At 43.7% G+C, this 26,225-nt stretch overlaps 1 protein-coding gene across 5 annotated transcripts in view; it reads right to left on the bottom strand.

Annotated features, from left to right (window-relative positions):
• phka1a (phosphorylase kinase, alpha 1a (muscle)) overlaps positions 1-26,225 on the bottom strand; it is a 213,366-nt gene that overhangs the window by 158,965 nt on the left and 28,176 nt on the right. For all 5 annotated transcript variants that reach the window (XM_068047677.1, XM_068047673.1, XM_068047674.1 and 2 more), the window contains 4 exons: positions 18,914-18,996; positions 17,451-17,531; positions 12,600-12,698; positions 4,127-4,273 (listed from right to left, as the gene is read on the bottom strand). In XM_068047677.1, the coding sequence (XP_067903778.1) occupies positions 4,127-4,273; positions 12,600-12,698; positions 17,451-17,531; positions 18,914-18,996 (410 nt within the window). The remainder of the gene's footprint in view (positions 1-4,126; positions 4,274-12,599; positions 12,699-17,450; positions 17,532-18,913; positions 18,997-26,225) is intronic.

Here is a 26,225-nt window from a genome sequence, read left to right as displayed (position 1 = left end):
CTGCGTAAAGAAGTTCCTCCTCATATCCCCGCCCACAGCCCCCCCGCCCCCCACCGTATCTCTTGCCCAAAACCTAAAATCTGTGTCCCTTAGTCCTTGTACCATCAGCTAATGGGAACAACTTTTCTTTGTCTACCTTATCTAAACCTGTCATAATCCTGTACACCTCTATCAAATCTCCCCTCAATCTTCTTTCCTCCAAGGAGAACAACTTCAGCTTCTCCAATCTATTCTTGTAGCTAAATTTTCTCATCATGGAACCATTTTAATAAATGTCCTCTGGACCCTCTCAAGGACCTTTGCATCCTTCCTAAAGTCTGGTGGCCAGAACTGGATGCAATACTTCAGTTGTGGCCTGACCAGAGCTTTATACATGTTCAGCATAACTTCCCTGAATTTGTACTCAATACCTCTATTTATGAAGCTCAAGCTTTGCTAACAACTCTCTCAATATGTCCTGCCATCTCCAAAGGTCTAAGAACCCCAGGTCCCTCTGCCACTGCACACTCTTTAGAACTGCACCGTTAAGTGTATATTGCCTTTCCCTATCTCTTATGCTAAAATGCAGGACTTCACACTTCTCTGTATTAAATTCCATCCGCCACTCGTCTACCCATTCTGCTAGCCTATGTCCTGTTGCAGACGATTGGTATAAAACTCATTGTTTGCCACACCTCCAAGTTTATTATCATTGGCAAATTTTGAAATTTTACTGTACTCCAATATCTAAGTCATTTATTTTTATACATAAAAAAGAAAAACATTTTTGGTATGCACCCCTTTAACTAAAGACTTAAAAAATTGTATTTTAGCATGATTGGGGGAAAAAGATGCAGAGGGGGAAAGAATTAACAGATATACGAGAAACAGGAATTATCCTGGTTAAATTACATGACCCAAAAACTGCTTAATCGAAGACCAGTACATAATCTAAAAGATAATCACTGAGATGCAGAAATATAAAAAGGACAAAAAAAAACGCAAATGGTGAACGGCAAAATGACATGAGCTCCACAGAAATAAACATGTGAAAATTGGGAAGAAAGTGAAAAATTAACATTAGCTGCAAATGCAGCAGATCTGAAATTGAGACAAAAAGCACAGTGAAATACAGTGGTCCACCAGTGACAAAGAGGGAATAACAGATCAACATTATAGGCTCAAGCTCAACTGTTACAGGAACCTATATTCGTGTGGTTCTACACACAAATAGAAATGTGCTTAGCTGTTAGGCTATTTTACCATAGAGTCTTTGGCTCTTTTAGAACAGTAGCCACTTAAGTAAGCCACCAAAGAGTAACTATTTGGCATGGAACAATACACTCAACAGACGTTAGCACTTTTAGGACATGAGGAATGAGAACGTGGAAAAAAATTGGTAAAGATGGCCAGGATTTAACGATGGGCGGTGGTCCCTCCTACTGGCTGGAATGTCAGGGGCAAGCCCACCTCCGCCAGCCCCAGAAGCCTATGTTATAATTGCCTGAGGTCATGGCTTCTGCCCATTTGAGGCAGGATGTCCTGCCTTCAAGAGCTGCCAGCCAATCAGCGGGCTGGCAGCTCTTCAGTCCCAGCAGCACCACTGGGAGCGGTGGCCACTGCTGGGACTGCAGCAGTCTCTGGATCCAGCCAGCGATGGAGGCTGGAGAAGATGGTAAGTGGGGTTGGGGCTCGCCAGGGCCAATCAGCCAGGGCTCGGTGAGGGGGGGGGGGTAAAATACCACTGGTAAAATATCAGCAGAGGCAGGTAAGCGACGGGCACGGCACCCTCCGCCATCCCACCAATTTTATGCCCCCTGCCTCCCAGCCTGCTCCCAGCATAGGTGGGGAGGGGGGGCCTAAAATTCTGGCCCATAACAGAAGGAATATGAAAAAACAGAAAATGCTGGTAATACTCAGCAGGTCAGGCACCATCTGTGGAGACAGAAACAAAGTTAACATTCCAGGTTGATGACCTTTCACCACAACTGGAAGTAAGTAGAGATTTAACAGATTATAAGCAAGTACAGAGCCAAAGAAAAGGCAAGGGGCAGGAAGAACAATGGGGAAAATTTGCGATAGAGTGGAGAACTGGAGTGTTTAAGTGACAAAAGAGATGATGGTAGAAGGCAAAAGCGGGCAGTCATAGGGCAAGTAGAGAAACAAAAGATGGGTCTAGAGGAGGTGTGAATGCTAGCAGCAGAACAATTACCAATACCTACCGCCCAAAAAAATAGAGGCATTGGATTTGATCTCAAGTTGTTGAACTCAATGTTGACTCCAGAAGGTTGAAAGTGCCTAATTAAAAAATGAGAGACTGGCCCTCGACCTTCTGTTGAGTTTCACTGGAACAGTGTAGGAGGCCAAGGATAGAGGGGTCAGAGCGGGATGGAGGATTAAAGTGTCAAGCAATTGGAAGTTCATTGTCACGTTTACAGACTGAATGGAAGTGTTCCACAAAGCGTTCAGCCAATCTCATTTTAATTTCCCAAATTTGAGGAGACCACATCATGAGCAGCAAATACATGAATACTGCTTTGAAAGAAGTACAGTATATTACTGTTTCACCTGGAAGGAGCATGTGGGGCCCTGGATGGTGGGAAGGGAAGAGGTGAAAGGGAAAGTGTTGAATCCCCTGAGCTTGCATGGAAAAGTGCTGGGAGAAAGGGGTTTGGGTGATGAAGAGTGTCACGAAGGGAATGGTCCCTTCTGAATGCGAAAAGGGGATGAGAGGGGAAGCAATGTGTTACTTCTTCAAAACAGAGTCAGTAATGAGAGATGAACACTTTTGTTTTTCTGGCTCATTCCAGAATGTCATGGGCAATAAGTGAAAAGGGTGTATCGAGGTCTGATTGTGCAAGTGGGACCAAGTGGAGGACTAAACTGAAGTGCATAACATAGGATTTTTTTTTTACATGGAAAATACATAGAAATGAGCATTTTAGTTAAGTTAGAAGCTTTTTACAATGTTTTGGTACTTCTTGCCAGGTTAGATTTTCATAGGCACTAAGGTAACTGATTGAGTATTCAATTTCCTCTCAAACCACAAGTTTACTTTCAGGGCAGAAATTAAGCCAAATCAAACTCTGTCAGTTTGATAAGGTTCATGAGCCCTGAAGTAAGTTATAAATGGAAGAAGTCAAACAAGCTTGACTTGAACGGCATTCTTGTGCTCAGACTATAGTTTCACTGAATGGGAAAATGTGATTTTGTTGCCAAAATTCCACAACCAAGTTCCCAATCTGAGCTGTGCCATCAGGGAGAAGTTCTGATGTCAGGATTGGAAGGTAGAATAATCACCTGAAGGCCTTTTGGTGACGATAAAACTTTAATTCAGTCACTTCAGGAGATGCCTTTCACCAAAATCATCAATGCAAACTTTAAAAAAAAATTGACAAGTGAAGGACTGCAGTGCAAGATTAAACAGAATAAAACGAATTGTATATAAAGCAATAAGTTGTGACTAAGTGACAACACATTTGGTTTTTACAAATTGGAGTATTTTGGGAAAACACTATACGGGGATTTCATGAACTCTTTTATTTTATAGCTGCCAGATGTTCTCTATGGCTAGCCACACTAGACATAGCAACTAGAATAACACCACTACTCCCAATTTCAACAAAGCTTTCCAGCAGACAGGCAGAAGATTGTAGACAGATGCTTAAATTACTAAAACATCTCATACTGAAGAACCTCTTTCAAGCGGCATTTCAGGTTCGCTCAAGTTCACCACTTATTCAGTGGGTAAATGTATCTCCTTTTAGGATGCTGATCACCACAGTTCAGGAAGCTCCCAGAATCAAGTCCTAGTCTATACTGAGTTAGCCAATCTGAACCAGGGTAGTGATAGTGCCACTACAACTTGCCCAAGTATCTCCCAGGTCAGGAGGAGAAAAAAAACCAATTAGCCAGGGTTCTCACACCTGATTGTTAATCACTGACACCACCATGAGAGTGCATGTGAAAATATTGGGCTGAGCTGAAATTTGCCTCCTTGTCAAACAATACACTGATACTGACTATCGAGGCTATGGAAAAATGGTCAAATGGGATGATATCAGAAAGCTGCTAGCATGTATGGAATTGTAAGTCAGCACAAGTTGATCTTAACAGAAGAGGGGAGCAAATTGGGAAAAAGACTTACCTGTAGCTTTGTAATAATCTCTTGTTTAGTTAACTCTATAAGCTCAAGATCCTCCACAGCAAAAGCTGGGTAGGAGATGACTGAGAGGAGACCAGCATCAATCTCTTTGGATGTTGATGCCCTAGGCAACATTGAATGTAGAATAGACTGAAATAAAATGCACACATATTTTCATCAGCAAAAATACTAAAAGAAAACAATTATGTTTATGCATGGAAATAGATACCAACTGTGTCAGTGCTCATAGTCTGGGGCCAGGAACACAAATTGCGATTGTGACATGGGTTCCACTGCAGTCTGAACCAAATAGCTATTCACTCATTGCTATAAGTAAAGCAAACATACTGAAGTAATATAGGACATAATTGAGTCAAGGTAAAAATATTACACGCCTTAATGATACTAACATATAGACCTCAAGACATATTTGTAATACAATGCACCTTGGCTCTGTGAAGGCACTATCGCCTCAGAGTCAGAAGGTTGTGGGTTCAAGTCCCCCTCTTGAAACAAGTGCATAAGCTAGGTTGACACCTAAATGCAGTGTTCAGGGAGTTCTGCAATGTTGAAGGTCCTGTCTTTTGGATGAGACATTAAACTGAGGACCCCTCTGGCCACCATGTGGATGTAAAACATCTAGCGCTATTTGAAGAGCAGCAGTGGAGTTTTGCCTAGGACCTAGCTGCTATTTATCCCTTAACCAACATCTTTAATAAACAGATTATCTGCTCATTTTCTAACTGATCATTGTGCGACTTTGCTGTGTACAAATTGGCTTCCTACACTACAAAAGTACTTAACTGGTTGTAAAACATTGGGACATCCCCCGGTAACTGACCCCTCCGCTAGGGGAAACCAGGTCCTTCCTGTCTACTCTATCCAGGTCCCTCATAATTTTGGAGTGTATGTCCACAGGTCCCAGAAGGGGACAGGACAGGTAGTTCAACCTCCTCTGTTCTAGGGGGAAAAAAAACCCTAGCCTATCCAATCTTTCCTCATAGCTGCAATTTTCCAGCCCTGGCAACATTCTTGTAAATCTCCTCTGTACTCTCTCCAGAGCAATTATGTCCTTCCTGCAATGTAGTGACCAGAACTGTACACAATACTCCAGTTGCGGCCTAACTAGCGTTTTATACAGTTCCAGCATTACATCCCTGCTTTTGTATTCTATACCTCGGCCAATAAAGGAAAGCATTCCATATGCCTTCTTCACCACTTGATCGACCTGTCCTGCCACCTTCTGGGACCTGTGGACATGCACTCCAAGTCTCTCACTTCCTTTACCCCTCTCAATATCCTCCCATTTATTCCCTTGCTTTGTTTGCCCTCTCCAAATGCATTACCTTACATTTGTCCAGATTGAATTCCATTTGCCACTTTTCTGCCCACTTAACCAAACCATTGATATTCTGGAGTCTACAGCTATCCTCTTCACTATCAACAACACGGCCAATTTTTGTGTCATCTGCAAATTTCCCAATCATGCCTCCCACATTTAAGTTCAAATCATTAATATATACCACAAACAGCAAGGGACCCAACAATGAGCCAACAACAAAAAAGTCAACATAAAAAAATCTAAACTCAGCAAGCTCAAACTTACTATTAAATATAGTGTTTTAATCTTGTCCATGAAACCCACCTCCTACTCCCTCATTGCTATTCCCACCAATCTGCCGACCACCCAACTTCCCTTCCTGGCTCCTACATTAGCCAGTATTGTTAACAGTTCCCTCTCCTCAGGCATGTCCATTTCGCCTTTAAAGCTGCAGTCATCTGTCCACCCACCCACTAAATACATACCCTTGACCCCTCTATCTACTATCCAATCACCAACCTCCCATTCAAGAGCCAGAGCTCTTGAATGTGTGCTGCCTCTCAAATCTGTGCCTTTCTTTCCTACAACTCCTCAGGTTTCTGTCCTTGTCACAGCACCGAAATAGCCCTCATCAAAGCCACAACTGACATCCTCTGTGACTATGAACACGGTAAACTATCCCACCTCATCCTTCTCAATTTGTCTGCAGCCTCTGACACCATTGACCACACCATCCTCCCTCCAATGCCTCTTTTCCATCATTCAGCTGAGTGGAACAGCCCTTGCCTAGTTCCTCACTAGTGTTAATGTCACTGAACTAGTAATCCAGAGGCCCAGCCTAATGCCCTGGGGACATGTGTTCAAATCCCATCACTGCAGCTGGTGGAATTTAAATTCAATTAAATCAATAAAAATCTGGAATTGAAAGCTAGTCTCAGCAATGGTGCCATGAAACTATCATTGATTGTCGTAAAAACCCATCTTGTTCACCAATATTCTTCAGGGAAGGAAATCTGCCGTCCTTACCTGGTCTGGCCTACATGTGACTCCAGACCCATACACTCCAGAAATGGCTTCTCTTCCCAATCCCACACCTTTATCTCTGGTGTCCATCAAAGGTCTATCCTTGGCATGCTCCCATTTGTGTCTACATACTGCCCCCTCAGTGACATCATCCGAAAACATGTACATTGACAACACCCAGCTCTTTCCCCACCCTCCCTTCCACACCCACCCACTGTCTCTAATATGTCACACCGCATGTCACACATTCAGTCCTGGATCAGCAGGAATTTCCTCCAACTAAATATTGGGAAGAACTGAAGTCATTGTCTTCAGTCTCCTCCATGTACTCCATTTCCCAACCACTGGCTCCATCCCTCTCTGTGGTCACTGAGACTGAACCAAACTGTTCGCAACTTTTCCTATTTGACTCTAAGATGAGCTCTCACATCATATTCGTTCAATCATGAAGATCATCTGCTTTCACCTCCACAGCATTGCCCATCTCCACCCAGGTCGCCGCTCAACTGCTGCTGAAATCTCAACTCTTTGTTATCTCTAGACTCAGTAATTCCAATGCTCGCCTGGCCAGTCCCCCATCTTCCACCCTTCATAAACTTGAACTCATCCAACACTCTGCTGCACATATCCTAACTCGCACCAGGGGCCAGATTTTAACTGGATGCCACAGGTTCCGATGTCGGGACCAGAAGCACATACGGCTTTCATCAGGGCCACGAGCAGCACGCGATCAAGCAGCAGCCAGCCAATTAAATTGAATGAGGTGCAGGGGCCAGCCAATGCTGGTGGTAGGGCGAAGGTGGAGAGACCAGCATCAGCTGACGCCATGACAGATTCTGTCACCATATATAAAGAGCTGCCAGCCCTAGAATCAATGTTTCCCTGCCAGGTATAAGGATTTCTTCAGAGGAGAGAAGTTGCAGAACAATGGCAGAAAGACGACCCCGGGTGGACCCACGCCTTAATGATGCCTGCCTCCAGGTTCTTTTCTCTTTATATTCGTTCATGGGATGTGGGCATCGCTAACAAGGTCAGCATTTTTTTCCCATCCCTAATTGCCCTTGAGGTGGTGGTGGTGAGCTGCCTTCTTGAACCACTGCAGTCCATGTGGGGTAGGTACACCCACAGTGCTGTCAGGAAGGGAGTTCCAGGATTTTGACCCAGCGGCAGTGAAGGAACGGCGATATAGTTCCAAGTCAGGATGGTGTGTGGCTTGGAGGGGAACTTGCAGGTGGTGGCGTTCCCATGCAACTGCTGCCCTTGTCCTTCTAGGTGGTAGAAGTCGTGGGTTTGGAAGGTGCTGTCGAAGGAGCCTTGGTATGTTGCTACAGTGCATCTTGTAGATGGTACACACTGCTGCCACACTGTTCTCTTACAGGCTGCAAAGAAAATGAAAGAGATATTCTTCCCTAGAAAGGGGAGGAGGAGTGTTGGGAGTCTGACCAAGCAAGCTTGGCTGCAGATAGCAGAGAAGGTCAGCAGACCCGGGGACACACCAAGGACCTGGATTCAGTGCTGTAGGCGGCTCAATGACCTCATCCGGGCAGCGAAAGTGAGTGCGTCTTAAAGCTTTCAGCTCATGGGCCTTGCATTTGTCCGAGGAGGAAGAGGTGTCAGGTGGAGAACGAATACCCACCCAGATGTGGGCAGAGATTCAGGGCATTCAAATAAATGGCTAAGGCATGGTTCAATGGCACTGAAAGGTGGCCTTTTGTCAATAGAGACCCTCACTAAGTCCCTGGAAAGGGACCACATGCAAGAGGCATCTGTGTGCCCCCATCAGTAACAGTTTGACTACCACCAGCATCTGTCTTGGACTTGTCCCTGATGGGAGACCAACAGCATTCATCTTTGCATCTGCAGGAGAAGATAGCACACAATTGCAGAGTGCGGGCTAAGATCAGCAGTGGACTGCCAAATCGCCATATCCTGAGCCAAATGGAGGAGGAAACCATGGAGCTGCCATGGCCGCAGGATGGACGATGTGTTGCGGACAGAGAGACAGGGGCATCGTCCCAAGAGATTAAATAAGGATACCATGGGGGCACAAGGGTGCATTGGGAGTGATGGAGCCATGCTGTTTATCAGGCATCCAATGCCTACAGTCACCTCCAACATAGGGGTGTTTGCTATGTCGGGGAGAGACCATGAACATTCAACGTCTCTGTTCTCTCATGCAGGTCACATAGAACATCCACAATGAGCCTCCAAGATTGTGGGAGAGCCTACCGCACAAGGGGGAGGACAGAGCCTCAGATGATCCATACCCCTGCACCCTCCGCCAGCGCAAATACACGGATATCAGTGGGTATACACACAACCTGGTCAGCACATCACAGATGCGCCCAAGCAGCTGACGGAGGCTGTGACAGCCAAGGTCTCAGAGTTGGAGGACTGTGGGAGGCCAGACCCATGCTGAACCCAAGGCTCATGATGAGCCTCTGGTGTCGCCAGCATCACAGGAAATGCTGCAGCTGCAGAGAGGGGTCAGGCAACATCTGGCAGAGATGCCAGAGGCAATGTGTGCTCAGGTAGGGACAATGGAGGAGTCCATCCAGGCGTCGAGTGCTGCACTGACTCTGACTGGTGCACAAATGGTGTCCTGCAATGAGAGATTGGCGACACTTCTGGAGAGCCACATTCAGCACAGCACTCAGTGTCTGCAGCATATTCATGTAGACTGCATACCCTCATCTTGACCAAGAGCTCAAGGCAGCAGTGGCAAGGCGAGAGGGGTACGGGAGACCTGAACTCACCACCAAGTCCTCTGACCTCTCAGGTCAGCAGGGAGGCAGAAGTCTGCCTTGCAAGGGTGGAGGAGCGGCTGCACCCCCACCCTCCCCCCACAGCTGGGCCTCCTCTCAGGGTGGTCCTGGTGCAGTTCCTCTGCCCTTCTGCCAGTGACATCAAATCCTCCTTCATCCCTGACAATAGAGGGTAACACTGATTTTGTGCAGGAGGCCCTCACAATGCCAGGACCCTTCAGACCTAAGGCATCCAGAGGATGACTGCCAAAGTCATGCCTAGCCAAGGAACAGCAAGGTCAGCAGCCTGCCTTCGTTTCAGCTGACAGCGCAGGGGGAGCACAGTGTAGGAGTACACGCAAAAGAATAAAGAAGAGCACCGCAAAGCATGGGAGACTCATGGTGAATGTGTAATGTAAATAGAAAGGATAGCATTTGGCATCAGGGATAATAACGATCGTTTCTATTGCACAAGATCACTTTACTCTTATTTATGGACTTTGGTGCTTCATTTCAACCCTGCCTCTGTCAAGGGGCTCAAGGCGAGGGATCAACTCTGGAGCCTTGCCAGCTGAGCTCTGCGCACCTGGCATTGGAAGGAAGGCGACAACAGGGCTGCATAAAGGTAAGCTTTTATTGCTCAACCTACAGCTGGCAGTAAGGATCAAAGGAAATGCAGAACGATATGGCACCCCCACCCTCCTCAGATATGCCTTCCCTTCTCCACCCTTCCTGGCAGTTGATGCTGCCTCTCCAGATGGCCTTCCTTTGCAGCCAGCAATGAGCCATCACCTCCACGTCACCTCCCTTTACCAGCTGAGGCTTTGAAGCCCCACGAATCCTGAGCGCCGTTAATAAAATTTGAAACGAAGTATAAAATCGCTGTCCAAGGCCTCTTAACTACCTTAACTGCCTGCCCGCCACGTTGACGTCTGCTCTCCGCCTCCATGTTTGCCACCATTCATAATATCAGGATGGGACATCACGATATCAGACTTCTGGTCCGATGTCTCCAGTCCCAATTTAATGCCCCCCCCCCCCCCCCCCCAGCCTTCATTTGTCCCCGAAGTCCACATAAAATTCTGCCCCAAGCTCTGTTCAACCATCCTCCCTGTGCTCTCTAATCTACATTGGCTACTCTCCGGCAACACTTCAATTGTAAAATTCTCATGCTTGTTTTTAATTCCTCCATATCTCTGTAACCTCCTCTAGCCCTACAACCATCCGAGATCTCTGCGCCCTCCAATTCTAGCAATGGAGGAATAAAGACATCTCAGAGGATTGAAGGGCTGGAGAAGGTTATTGAGATAGAGAGGGGTGGGGCCATGGTGAGATTTGAAAATAAAAATGAAAATTTTAAAGCTAAGGTGTTGCCAGACCAGGAGCCAATGTAGGTTCTCAGGTACAGGGAATGAGTGAATGGGACTTGTAGGACTATTGATCAAATTCATTATTAAGTACACTGCTTGTATGCAGTGGTCCCCATTTTAATGTTTTGCAGTAACAACTTGGTCAGAAAAATGAGCATGTTGGGGAGTATGCTAATGCTGTTTGCTGGCATGGAAAGAACACAGGACATAGGAGGCAGGGCAGATGCTCAAAGGTCAGAAAAAGTGGTTTTAAAAATTAAACTGAGAATGTAGCAGTCATGAAGAGAGGGAGCATGAGAGCTAATGGGTTAGCTGAAGCAAACTTAACAATTAACTTCTATATACTTTGCGTGGCCAAAGGCAGGGAGAATTATGGGTAGGTTACAAAAAAAGGAAGTCTGGAAGTGGGAAAAACTACAAAAAAATTAAAAAGGATTTTACAAATCACGTACAAGTAGTTACTGAAATTTTTTTAGAAAATCAAGTTTTTTTTTAAAAACGGCAGACACTGTAACTGCTGCGTGTGACAGCAAGTGTGAGTAAATCTGATGGGAAAAGGGCAATAACTTTTAACATTGAAAACCCCTAACAGTGCTATCCAGGTGGCATAATTAGCACTATAGGTGCTATAATGGGTTGACTCATAAAAGCAACATTCATATTTGTAATTATGAAATGCATGGCCCACATGCTGAATTTAATATATTAAAGGAAGTATATTTATGCATGCAGAGTAAACAAATGTATTTGTTTTTCCAATATTTTAATGATATTTCCTGTAGCATAGCTCACAATGAGTCGAAGGATATGCTGTTTATGTATTGCTGTTGGAGTTATATACCACATAACAAAATGTATTGTAACAGGAAAAACAATTTTTAAGGACATATTGTCATGCAGGACCTCACCTGCCAAGAATGAGGCACATGAATTTTGTCATGAACATTGAATTTTAACTGTTGCTGGAGTGAGGAAATTACTTATTAAACAGATCAGCCACGGCTGGAACAAAACATTTACATACAAACAGATATCCAGAGTGAGGAAGCGCATTCCAGGGCCTGCTAAGCAGGATGCAATCCACAAGGGCCAGGACTGGTTAGACCAGCTGGTCACATGGCTAACTAGCTGTTCCAGTGGGTTTTTTTGAACTAGCCACACAGAGTTTGAACTGAGAGTGTCTGTTTGCTCCTGGACTGAGAAGATCTCTCCATGCTGCTCCCATCTCTTTCTCACAAGCCTCTGAATCCGCTGAAGACACATGAACCCCAAGAGAGAAAAGTCTCCTACGGCGAACAAGGTTTAAGAAGAATACTGGGTCCCAACGAAAAGCAAGATCTACCTGCAAGCAAGGACTCTACAGTGAGCTCGAGGAACCATAACAAAAACTCTTCAGATTGCCTCAAACTTTCCTACTTTATTTCTTCTGCTCTTTTCTGTCTCTATTTGCATGTGTGTATTGCGTATGCATGCTAGCGTGGGCGCTTCGTGTATCTGTAGGTGTCAACCGAATTAGAGTTTAAGTTCAAGTTTAATAAATTTGAACTTTTCTTCTTTAAATCCAAGAAAACCTGTTTGTGCTGACTTCTTTGCCTTATAATTGGAAAGCGGTGAACAAGGATTCACCAAGGGGGATCTAAAAACAGTGTTTTAAAAATTAAACCCTGTTACATTAAGACCAGGTGAAGGCTGAGAGGGACCCCTACACACCTTTCTCACCTGGTCATAACAATGATATAGTGTGGGGAAACCACATAACTTTCAGGCAGTTGTATCTGCCAATTTTTATTGGAAATGGGAATATTTTTAAATAAAGCAAATTTTAGACTGATGGCTATAAAATTTAAACTAATGTAAACCTTGTGCACGTCAAACATGCCAGGTGCAAAACTTTGAATTACATGTATAAATCAGTATATCTTGCTATAATTACAATTCTACAGAATATACCAAATTTTACTAGAATATAGTGCAACCACAACACAAGTTTAATGGCACCATCTTTCTTTAGATCTTACTTGACAGAGCTGTACTTCATCAGCCAGGACATGAATAACTGATTTGGGGCCTCCTTTAGCACCAAAGAGGTCCAATTCATCAAGTGCCTCAAGAGCTGCCTGTGGTTAAAAAAAAATCTTAGTTTCAGACTTCGCTTAAAATACAATTAAAAATATATATTCTCGGGAGGTATTATGCTTCTCTGCTCAAATGAAATTTCATCTTCCATTTTTAGCCCCCAGCACATATATATTACTATCAATTGCAGATCAAAGATACTTCTGCTTGTCCCAAACTCAAGAATAGCATCAAAGAGGGTTTCTTTTTAAAGAGGGTTTTGTTTTAGATCATGAATGGGCAGCTACAACCTGTTGCTTGCAATTCCTGTGCCATGTGGGAACTTAAGGACACTTCATGTGTCTTGGCTGACTATGTGTGTAGGAAGTGTCTCCAGCTGCTTCAGCTCAAGCTTGAAGGGCAGCTGGAATCACTGTAGAACATCAGGGAGCAGGAGAGTTTCCTGGATTGTACGTTCCAGGAGGTGGTTACCTCATAAGCAGTAGGAGTTCAGGTTAGTAAGTGGGTGGCCATCCGGAAGAAGCAGGAACCCCAGAAGACTTCGGGTGTGTGCCACGCTCAAACCGATACTCAGCATTGGAGGCTGCTGGGAGTGACGATACCCTGAAGTTATACAGCCAAAACCATGGCACCAATGGGCATGTGACTATACAGGAGGGAACAGAAAAGTCAGAAATGCAGTTGTTATAGGTGACTCCATAATCAGGGGGAACAGACAGGCATTTCTGTAACTGTCATCATGAGTCCCACAGGGCGTGTTGCCTCCCTGGTGCCAGGGTAAAGGACATCATGGAGAGGGTGCAGGATATTCTGCAGGGGGAAGGGAGTGAGCAAGAAGTTGTGGTACATGTTGGTACCAACAACATAGCCGGGACAGCTACTGAGGTCCTACAGTCAGATTTTCAGGAGCTAGGGAGGAAGTTAAAGAGTAAGACCTCAAAGATAGTAATCTCTGGATTATTCCTAGTGCCACGTGCTAGCGAGAGTAGAAATAGGAAGATAGGAAGGATGAATGCTTAGCTTGAAGCATGGTGCAGGAGGGAGGGCTTCAGATTCTTACAGCATTGGAACCAGTTCTGGGGCAGAAGGCACCTAATCAAAAGAGACAGGTTGCACCTCAACAGGACTTGGACCAATATCCTCGCGAGGAGATTGACTAGTGCGGTTGGGAAGGGTTTAAACTAAATTAGCAGGGGGGTGGGCAACAGCATATAGAAGTAGAAAAGACAAATAAAGTGCATAATGCTAGAGTGTTAGAAAGTACTAGAGAAGGGAGAAGTTCTATATTAGAAAGGAGCAGACTGAGAAGGACTATGAGGAATGCAAAGACAGGATTACAATGCATGTTTGTAAACGTACAAAGTGTGATGAATAAGGTTGGTGAGCTACAAGCACAAATAGCAGCCTAGGAATATGATGTAGTGGCAATAAGTGAAACGTGGCTTAAAAATGGTAAGGACTAGGCTCCTAATACACAAGGACACACAAGTGTTCAGAAAAGATAGAGAAGGAAAAAAGGAACATAGGGTGGCAGTACTGATTAGGGAAGATATTGTAGTGTTGTAAAGGAAGGATGTCCTTGAGGGGGCAAGGACAGAATCCATTTGGTTAGAGTTGAGAAGGAAAAATGGCGTGATCACATTACAAGGGGTATTCTATAGGCTTCCAAGTAGTGAGAGTTAGAGGAGCAAATCAGCAGGGAAATCACAGAAATGTGCAAGAATAGAGTGGTGATATTGGGGGACTTCAATTATCCAAGTATCAATTGGGATAATTCTAGAGTCAAGGATAAGGAGGTGGAGGAATTTCTAAAATTCGTTCAGGAGCACTTCCTTGATCAGTATGTTCTCAGCCCAACTGGAAACGAGGCATTGTTGGATCTGGTGCTGGGAAATGTGGTGGGTCAAGTGGACCACGTATATGTCAGGGAGCACTTGGGTTAAGAGTGATATTGTATAAGGTTTAGATTAGTAATGCAGAAAAGCAAGGAACGAAATAAGGTAGATTGGAAGAGGGCTAATTTTGACGTGATGAGAAGGGATCTAGCCAGGGTAAAATGGAACCAAAGACTGACAGGAAGAGCTGTATCAGAACAATGAGTTATCTTGAAGGAAGAGATGCTTCAGGTACATTCCAACAAGGGTGAAAGGTAAAGGAACCAAAAACATGGCTTTTTGGTTGACAAGGGAGATAGGGATTATGATGAAACAAAAAAAAAGTTATGATGAATGTCAGGTGAATTCTTCAAGTGAGAACAAGGCCATTTACAATAAGTTGAGGGGGGAGGAGAAGAGGAAAATAAGTCTGGCAAAGAGAGTGTATGAGAATAGAATGGCAAAAAGGCCTGCTCGGGCCTGCAAATGAGAACCCCAACCGACCCCAAGCCCGAACCGGCCCGAGTCCTTTCATTTTTTTTCCCCACGCCCGACCATCAGTTAACTTACCTTCCTTTTTCACTTTGTTCCTTACCTGCACAAGCTTAAAATATCTGTAGCAAAACCACCTTTAAAGTCCAGAATGTAAATTAACATTAAAATCACTTAGCTGAGGTGGTGACAGAGCGTGTCCGATCTGGTCCGACCCGAGCCCGAATGCCGGACCCGAAAGCGTGACCCAACCCGAACCCGACACATGTCATCGGGTCCTGTCGGTTTCAGGTCAGGTAGCGGGCCTTTAGAATGGCAGTCAACACAAAAGGGAACCCAAAATTCTTCCACCGGCATATAAATAGTAAGCAGGTAGTAAGAAGCTGAGTGAGGCCGATTAGGGACAAAGAGGGTAATAAATGCTTAGAGTTGCAGGGCAATGCTAATATACTTAGTGAGTACTTTGTATCAGTATTCACTAAGGAAGTGGAATCTGACAAAATATCACGAGAAACAGAGAGGGTAGATGCAATGGATAAGGTAAAAATTGAGAGGTGGGGCTGGGAGTACTAAGAAGGCTGGCTATGCTTAGGGTAGATAAGTCACCTGGTCTGGATGGCTTGCATCCTAGCTTGCTAAAGGAAGTGGGGATGGAGATAGCGGAAGGGCTTGCCATAATCTTCCAATCTTCCCTGGATACGGGGGAGTTGCCAGGGGATTGGAGAATGGCAAATGCGACACCCTTATTCAAGAAAGGGTGTAAGGACTGTCCTAGCAACTACAGGCCAGTTAGTTTAACAGTTGTGGGCAAGGTTTTAGAAACAATAATGATGGAAGAAATCAACAGACACTGGGAGAGGTTCAAGTTAATTAAGGATAGCCAGCATGGATCTGTCAAAGGCAGATTATGCTTGACTAATCTAATTGAATTTTTTGATGAAATAACTGAGAAGGTTGATGCAGGGAATGTGGTGGATGTTATTTGTACATATTTTAAGAAAGCATTTGATAAGATACCACATAAAAGGCTGGTTAACAAAATTGAGGCTCATGGAATAGGAGGGTCAGTGTCAAATTGGATAAAAAAAATTGGCTTAAGAACAGAAAACAGCAAGCTATAGTAAATGGTTGTTTTTCAGACTGGAGGATGGTAGACAGTGGTATTCCCCAAGGATCATATATATATATATATATACACGACTTGGATCTTGGAATACCGAGTAGAATCTCAAAACTTGATGATACCAAACTTGGAAATGTGGCCAACAGTGAAGACGATATGAACTGCCCACAACAGGATATAGATAGGCTAGCAGAATGGGCAGAGAGGTAGCAGATGGAATTTAATACTGACAAGTGTGATGTGATGCATTTTGGCAAAGGGAATAGGGAGAGGCAATATATACTTCATGGCACAGTTCTAAAGAGTGTGCAGAAACAGAGGGACCTAGGGGTGCATGTGCATAAATCTTTGAAAGTGGCAAGACATATTGAGAGAGTGGTCAGCAAAGCATATGAGATCGTGGGCTTCACAAATTGAGTCACTGAGTACAAAAACAGGGAAGTTATGCTGAATCTTTATGAAGTTCTGGTTAGGCCTCAACTACAGTACTGCGATACATTCTGGTCACAACACTATAGGAAGGATGTGAGAGTCCTTGAGAGAAGATTTACCAGAATGGTTCCCAGGGATGGGGGATTTAAGTTATAAGGTTAGGTTGGAAAAGCTGGGGTTGTTCTCCTTAGAACAAAGGAGATTGAGGGAAGATTTAACAGAGGTGTACAAGATTATGACAGGCTTAGGTAAGTTAGACAAGAAAAAACTCTTCCCATTAACTAATGGTAGAAGGACTAGGGAACACAGAGTTCAGCAAAAGATGCAAGGGGAATATGAGGAAGAACTTTTTAACACAGCGGGTGGTAATGACCTGGAACTCGCTGTCCACAAGGGTGGTGGAAGCAGAGACAATCAATGACTTGGAAAGGAAATTGGATGGCCACTTGAAGGCAATAAGCTTGCAGGGCTATGGGGATTGAGTGGAGGAGTGGGACTGACTGGATAGCTCCGTGGAGAGCTGTCATGGACTTGATGGGCCAAATAGCCTCCCCTTCTGTGCCGAAAATGACTCTATGACTCTAACTACTTTTTTTTTCCAATTAACTGGCTTTTCTGAACAAGACTGCTAGCGTAAACGTAATGCTGTGAATCTGTACATACAAGGAATTTCATTGGGGTTGCTGAAACCCATGTCACATAAGATCCTTGTAGCTGACACAGCAAGGTGACTTTCATCCCACAAACCTAGGTTAGATTCAAGTCCAGGTTCCAAAAGTCAAAAACAAGTAAGCTAACACACTGCATTGTCCAATTCCATTGCTTCATCCCTCCACCCCAACAAGAGTTTTAAAACATAATTTAACACTTACTTTGGCCATACCCACAGAACTGGCATTGAGCTCTGGAATTCCCACGTTTGTCTTGTCACCACGTTCCCACATACCATAATCCTGCCACAAAAAGAAAGCAACAAATGTATGCAGTAAATTTAAAAGTCACCAGATGCACCAAGTAATGCACTCATATCCTAGAAAAGATATGGCTAAGGGAAGGGGACACGCATACATATCAGAAGCAGACAGGGACAACTGGGAAGAGATACAAACGTAGTTGCTTTTATATTGTCACATTCCTTCCTTTGATAATAGTGTGAATTAGTGAAAATATTTGCAAGCTGACTAACAGTCTGGCAGGCAATATGACATTGATGCTTCTTCCATGGCCATAACCTTCTTTATACTAACAGACAGGGTGATTAGTCCTATACAGCGTGAGGTGGTCCACCCACAATCACCAGATGCAAATATCCTGCTGGCTGTCAACCCAAAATTGTCTGTCTGGAGTGGGCTTCCAACCCTGAACCTTCTGACTCAAAGGCAGCAATCCTCCCACTAAGCCAAAGGCTCTCTCCAGATAAACATAGCAAGAAAAAAATATATATATATTATCTCTGTCTTAAGGAAATGAAAGGCAGAGAAAACACTACAACATAATAAAAGAAAATCAAATATCAAGAAGCACAGAACTGTGAGCATGTCTCATAATGCAATGGATGTACTGAAAATAAAAATAATTTAGATAATTTTGTTTTCCAGGACCATCCTGGCTGAGAATAGCTAACTCAACACAGACCAGAGACTAAACCTGGAACATTCTAGCCTTAATGGCTCAAGCACAAAACAATGCACTTACTAACTGACCCAAATAATGGAACCATAATGCTACAGTTTGCTTAATTGATTGTTAAAGGAATACTCCAGGTAGTTCATTAAGCAATTTTTTAAATAACCACTCCACCCATATCATATAAAGGAAAAATACAGAAGTTTTAAATTTTTCTTGTGCAGTTGCTGGCTTTACCATCAGAGCCACCACAAATATACTGGGGGCAAAATTCATTATGGCTCATCTTTGGGTGCATCACAGATGGCACGCTTCCACGACACGATCGAAATGGGATGCCCACAGATCAACAGAAAAATCCCCAACAATTTAGCAGTGGCTCATTTTACACCCGATGTTAACTTTTCTTTTTCAGTGTTTTCAAAGCTAGAGAAACACCCTGCCTCCATTTGATTTCTGATGCAAACAGCAAAAAACATGTGGAATTGTGGATCTGAATCTATACATCATCACATTATATGATGCATAACTGCAGTGAACCTACATAATTTGCAGCAAAATTCTATAAAAGCAGGCATATAAAAATGGCAGCAAAAAGCTACTCAATGTCCTCTCTAAACCTCTACTGTAAGATTTAGGAGAACCACAATGATCTCTTTCTATCAGTTGTAAAGTAAAAACAGAAGGCTCAAGATATCTGGATACTCACTGCAACTTTGTAGGCTACTTCAATATAAAACACAAGATTCTGTATAAAATTCACTTCATCCAGAGTAAAAATTATATGAAGCCCTGGGGGGAAAACAAACATTATTAATGCTTTAAATGTAAACATTAGAGAATCAGGCACACCAATTTATGATGACTTAAGATGTCACATTCAACTTTAATTATAAACAGAATTTTTCCCAGTATTTGAGATCAAATTCCATAATTCCATCAATTTTTCTAGAAAACCAAAAATCAATGACCTTTTTGAGAAGAAATTGACCAGGATATCTAATTCTACAATTAGATATCGGTGACGTCAAGACATTACACATCAATAGACGACATTCAAATATATTGAAGGATTTGAATCAATCAAAAGCATTTAAAAACTACACATTGAAACAAAATGTAGCCACAGATAGTTAGAACGAAGCAAACAGAGCTTCTGCAGGTTCTGTAATGCTAGATCTGTGGTACTGCAATAGGGTAAGCCATTGAAAATACGTTACTCAGATTCTATTTCCCATGTCACTGAATTCCCTGTCTCAGCCACAGGAAGGGATTAAAACAGACATCACCACCGAGCTGCTGTTTTACACCTTGAAATAGTTGGCTTCCTAACAGCACGAATAAAAGCCGAGGTGTGAATGCTGTGCTTACTCAGCCACAGGAGGAAAATGTCTCAAAAGAAAATCTATATATTTGCAAAAAGAAAGGAGGAGACAAAGAAAAACTTTCATATCCTCATTAAACCAAAAGTAGCAATATGACTTGTGTGTCTTAGGTATCAATAGTCACCAAGAATTTCAAAACAGTGCAGATCCACATCAGCCACATTGTGCTTTCTTCATTTTTGTTATTGTGTCAAAGCAAATATAAAGTTCTTGAAAACTTTAGTGTGCAAGTTTGCAGATTGTCAGCTGTAAATTCAAGTAAATCTATTGACTAATAAAATATGTAATGAAGAATGAGAAATGGGCACAGTTACACAAAAAGCTGAAAAACTGAATTGTGGCATGAGAATTTTCAATATTACACTCTCACATTACGATATTTTCAATTGGAAAGATGGTCAATTTAAAAAAAAAATCAAGGTTCAGAATAAATTTTAAAGAGCACAAACACCATCGGGAAATACAGAAATTCCCAAATTTAACATGATCCCTTTGTGTGTTCCTTCCTAGACTTGAGGACTCTACAGAGATGGGAAATCACAATCATTGACATCATCAGTGGGAGATGAGGCAGAATAAGTAAAACTCAAAGAACAATAGTTCTGCTACCCGCGTGCACCATTCTCTCAATCATTGTAAAAATAACAAAAATTCCCAAGTTTCTATCAAAGGTACCCAGCAAATGACTGTTTCAATGTGACCAGACAATTGGGAGCAAGTGATTCAGAAAGTCATTATGGCACATGAGGCCATTCGGCCATCGAGTCCATGCTAGCTCTCTGCAAAGGAATCCAAACAGTTCCCTTCCCCTATTCTATCCTTGTAACTCAAAGTTTATTTCCCTCAAGTGCCCATTCAATTTCCTTTTGAAATCACTGACCACCTCCACTTCCACCAACCTCATCAGCAGCAAGTTCTATATTATTACCACTCACTGCATTAAAAAGTTCCTCCTCACAGCCCCCTGTATCTTTTGCCCAAAACCATAAGTCTTTGCCTCCTAGTTCTTGTACTATCAGCTAATGGGAACAGTTTTTCTTTGTCTAGCTTATCTAAACCTGTCATAATCTTGCACCTCTATTAAATCTCTCCTCAATCTCCTTTGCTCCAGTGAGAACAATCCCAGCTTCTCCAACCTAATCTTGTAGCTCAAGTCCCTCATCCTTGGAACCATATTAGTAAAGCTTGTCTGCACCCTCTCAAGGACCCTCACATTCTTCCTAAAGTGTGGGAACCAGACAGGACACAATAGTCTAGTTGGGGCCTAACTAATAACTTCCCTGCTTTTGTACTCACTTCTATTTATGAAGCCCAAGATTCCATATGCTTTGTTAATGACTCTCAATATGTCTTGCTAACTTCAAAGATCTATGCACATGAACCCCAAGCCCTCTGTCCCCTTATACTCTTTAGAACTGTGTCATTTAGTCTTTCTTGCCTAACCCTATCCCTTCTGCCAAAATGCATCACTTCACACTCCTCTCTATTAAATTACATCTGCCACTTGTCTCCCATTCTGCTAGCCTATCTATGTCCTATTGCAGTCGATTGGTATCATCCTTACTGTATGCCACATCTCCTAGTTTGGTATCATCCACAAATTTTGAAATTTTACTCTGTGTTCCAATATCCAAGTCATTTCTATATATCAAAAAAGCAGTGGTCCTAGCACTGACCCTTGGGGATCACCACTGTCTACCATCCTCCAGTCTGAAAAACAACCATTTACCATGACTCACTGTTTTCTATCTTTAAGCCAATTTTTTATCCAAACTGACGCTGACCCTCCTATTCCATGAGCCTCAATTTTGTTAACCAGTCTTGTATGTGGCACTTTGTCAAACCCTTTCTTAAATCCATATAGACAACATACATTGCTTTCCCTTCATCAACTTTCTCTGTTACTTCAGCAAAAAATTCAATTAAATTAGTCAAGCTCGATCTGCCTTTTACAAATCTATGCTGGCTCTCCTTAATTAACTCAAACCGCTCCAAGTGCCTCTTGATTTTTTTCCCTGATTATTGTTTCTAAAACCTTACCCACCACAGATGTTAAACTGACTGGCCTGTAGTTACTGGTAATATCCTTACACCCTTTCCTGGAAAGAAGTGTCACATTTGCCACTCTCCAATCCTCTGGTACCTACCCCATATCTAGGAAATATTGGAAGATTACAGTAAGCCCTTCTAATATTTTCTTTCCCGCTTCCTTTAGGAGCCTGGGATGCAAGCCATCCGGACTAGATAACTTATCCACTCTCAGCATAGCCAATGTTTCCAGTACATCCTTCCCATCAATTTTCATTCGATCCTTTACAGCTACCAACTACACTTCTAACAATATTTTGTCAGCATCCTCTTCCTTCATGAACACTGATACAAAGTACTAATTAAGTATTCTAACCTTGCCCTGCGCCTCTAAGCATATATCACCCTCTTTGTCCTTAAAATGACCCACCCCACCTCTTACTACCCACTTACTATTAACATGCCGGTGGAAGATTTTTGGGTTCCCTTTTATGTAAACTGCCATTCTATTCTCATATTCTCTTTGCCAGCCTTATTTTCCTTTTCACTTCCCCTCTCAACTTATTGTCCTTGGCCTTGTTCTCACTTGAAGAATTCACCTGACATTCATCATACACCCTCGTTTTTTGTTTCATCATATTCTCTATCGCCCTTGTCATCCAAGGAGCCCTGGCTTTGGTTATCTTACCTTTCATCCTTGTTGGAATGTACCTAGCCTGTACCGGAAACATATCCTACTTAAAGATCATCCATTGTTGCGTTATAGTTTTTCCTGGGAAAATTAGATTCCATTTTATCCTGGCGAGATCTCTTCCCATCCCATTGAAGTTAGCCCTCTTCCAATTTAGAAATACCATTTTAGATTATTCCTTGCTCTTCTCCATTGCTAATCTAAACCTTATAATAAAATGATCACTCTTACCCAAGTGTTTCCCCCACAGACACTTGGTCCATCTGGCTCACCTCATTCCCCAGCACCAGATCCAGCAATGCCTCCTTCCTAGTTGGACCAAGGATATACTGGTCAAGGAAGTGCTCCTGAACACATTTCAGAAATACCTCTCCATTCTTACCGTTTACTCTAATATTATCCGAATCAATACTTGGGTAATTAAAGTCCCCCAATATCACCACTATTGTTCTTGCACATCTCTGATTTCCCTGCAGATTTGCTCCTCTCTCTCTCATTATTTGGAGGTCTATAGAATCGCCCCAGTAGCATGAAAATACCCTTTTTGCTTCTGAACTCTAACCAAATGGATTCTGCCTTTGACCCCTCAAGGACAGCCACCCTTTCCAACACTACCATGTCTTCCCTAATCCCCTAATCCACCCCACCTCCCTTTTTTCCTTCCCTATCTTTTCAGCCATGTTTCCGTTATTGCCACTACATTATATTCCCACATGACTTTGATTTTCTATCAACATCCAGATAAGAAATTCCTAGTCTTTGTATCTTTCTAGCAAGGAAGCTATAGATTGGAGGTTCAAACTGTGCGAAAATATTAACTGTTGACCGACCACTCCATGTCTGCATCAGGCCAGAGCAAAAGAAAAAAGAAAAGAGGCAACACTGCAATGCAATGCAAAAGCTCAGGGGAGCAAACTGGAAATATCAAACATAGTGAAGAAACTCAGGTGTACACAGTGGAAAATCTAGCCATTGCTAGCATAAGTGCAAGATAAGTGGGTCCAGGGGATTTGGGTGGCGGGGGGCCAGAAATAACTGGGCCGGAGATCCAGGGAGTGGGGGGGGTTCAATATAAGTGGGTCTGGGTTTCACAGAGACGAGGAACATGGAGATTAGGAGCAATGGCGATTGGTTCCTTTAATGTGAGGTCAGGCGGCGCACCCCTGCTCCTCCCGGCTCCATATTCATGTATGTTACTTGCTTTCATGGTTACAGCTTAGGACAAAGCAATCTTACCGAGGGGCCCTCAAAAGCAGACACTGGCCTCTTTGCATATACAAATAAAGAGTCTAATGTCTATTAGATGTGCCCTCAGTAAGGGGAGGGGTGTAGGTAAAGGATGCCTTTTGTTTGTCCTTACTCAGTATAGCAGGCTGCACACTTCTGTCTGGAATTAGACGCACGCCTCCTGACCCCTATAGTGGGGCCCTAGAAGTCAGAGTAGCGCCTGAAAACCGAGCACTGCATGGACCAATTTCTAGGCCAGTGTTACTGAAAATAACTACAGACTGCAATCATGTTAGGCTTGTTCAGCTAGGCAATATCACCCCTTTAATATAATGAAGCAGATACAGCAGCAGGAAAGGATGCTGTGATATTACATCATTGCCAGGAGCTCACAATTGTGAACAAAAATAATCACCAAAGAATAATGCAATGGGGGGAGGAATTAGAATTAATTAGAATTAGAACGCAACACTAATCAAAACCCAAAGTGGAATTTGAGCAGCAGGTGGCAGCACCGCGGCGCATCTGCGAGATCGAGAGCTTCATGGATAGCACATTTATAGACGTGGTCAACCCGCAACTTAAGGGTGTGAGGTCAAAGAAGTAATTTTTTTTATATTCTTTCATGGGATGTCGGTGTCACTGGCAAGGCCAGTAGTTGTTGCCCATCCCTAACTGCCCTTGCAAAGGTGCTGGTGAGCCTTCTTGAACCGCTGAAGTCCATCTGGTGCAGGTACACCCACAGTGCTGCTAGGGAGGGAGTTCCAGTATTTTGACTCAGTAATACTGAAAGAATGGCAATATAGGTCCAAGTAAAGATGGTGTGTGGCTTGGAGGGAAGCTTGCAGGTGGTGGCGTTCCCATGCGTCTGCTGGCCTTGTCCCTATAGGTGGTAGAGGTTGTGGGTTTGGAAGGTGCTGTTGAAGGAGGCTTTCACTACAGCAGCTTTTTCGGGAGCAAAGAGTGCGAGCGAGTGAGCAGCTGGGAAGGTCAGTTTAAAGTAAACTTAATTTCCTTTTGTTTTCGGCGGAGACCAGGGGGCTGCTGGGTAAGTAAAACCCTATATATTTGGGCCGTTTCTGAACCCGAGACACTACACCTGTAGTGTCTCCCACCCGCCCTCCTCCTCTAACCAAAAAAAAAGAACTCGGCGGTGTGTAGATAAGGTAAGGCTTTTTCTATTTCTCTTTTTTTTATCGTGTGATTGGTAAAAAACTTTTCGTTCCTTTTTCATTTAACTAAGTTTAAGCTTAAGATTAAAAATGGCAGGAGATCTCAGACCCGTGACATGCTCCTCTTGCTCAATGTGGGAGCTCAGGGACATGGCTGATGTCCCTGACTCCTTCACGTGCTGGAAGTGTGTCCAGCTGCAGCTCTTGTTAGACCGCATGACGGCTCTGGAGCTGCGGATGGACTCACTTTGGAGCATCCGCGATGCTGAGGAGGTCGTGGATAGCACGTTTAGCGAATTGGTCACACCGCAGATTAGGATTGCTGAGGGAGAAAGGGAATGGGTGACCAAAAGGCAGAGAAAGAGCAGGAAGGCAGCGCAGGTGTCCCCTGCGGTCATCTCCCTCCACAACAGGTATACCGTTTTGGATACTGTTGAGGGAGATGGCTCACCAGGGGAAGGCAGCAGTAGCCAGGTTCATGGCACCGTGGCTGGCTCTGCTGTTCGGAAGGGCGGGAAAAAGAGTGGAAGGGCTATAGTCATAGGGGATTCGATTGTAAGGGGAGTAGATAGGCGGTTCTGTGGTCGAAAACGAGACTCCCGAATGGTATGTTGCCTCCCAGGTGCACGGGTCAGGGATGTCTCAGATCGGCTGCAGAACATTCTGAAGGGGGAGGGTGAACAGCCAGTTGTCGTTGTGCACATAGGCACCAATGATATAGGTAAAAAACGGGGTGAGGTCCTACAAGCAGAATTTAGGGAGTTAGGAGCCAAGTTAAAAAGTAGGACCTCAGAGGTAGTAATCTCTGGATTGCTACCAGTGCCACATGATAGTCAGAGTAGAAATGAAAGAATAGTCAGGATGAATGCGTGGCTTGAGAGATGGTGCAAGAGGGAGGGGTTCAGATTTTTGGGACATTGGGACCGGTTCTGGGGGAGGTGGGACTATTACAAATTGGACGGTCTACACCTGGGCCAGACTGGAACCAATGTCCTTGGGGGTGCTTTTGCTAACGCTGTTGGGGAGGGTTTAAACTAATGTGGCAGGGGGATGGGAACCAAATGAGGTCAGTGGAGAGTAAGGATGTAGTAACTAAAGCCTGTAAGGAACTAGATAATGAAGTCAGCGTGACTAAGGGAAAGAGTAGGCAGGGAGCAGATGATGAAAGCAAAGGGACTGGTGGTCTGAGGTGTATTTGTTTTAATGCAAGAAGTGTAGTAGGTAAGGCAGATGAACTTAGGGCTTGGATTAGTACCTGGGAGTATGATGTTATTGCTATGACTGAGACTTGGTTAAGGGAAGGGCATGATTGGCAACTAAATATCCCAGGATACCGATGCTTCAGGCGGGATAGAGAGGGAGGTAAAAGGGGTGGAGGAGTTGCATTACTGGTCAAACAGGATATCACAGCTGTGCTGAAGGAAGGCACTATGGAGGACTCGAGCTGTGAGGCAATATGGGCAGAACTCAGAAATAGGAAGGGTGCGGTAACAATGTTGGGGCTGTACTACAGGCCTC

Source organism: Heterodontus francisci, chromosome 15 (assembly GCF_036365525.1).
Source record: "Heterodontus francisci isolate sHetFra1 chromosome 15, sHetFra1.hap1, whole genome shotgun sequence".
In the NCBI taxonomy this organism is placed as follows: domain Eukaryota; kingdom Metazoa; phylum Chordata; class Chondrichthyes; order Heterodontiformes; family Heterodontidae; genus Heterodontus; species Heterodontus francisci.
The sequence above is the reverse complement of the archived record's forward strand: the minus strand, read 5'-3'. Positions and strand labels throughout refer to the sequence as shown.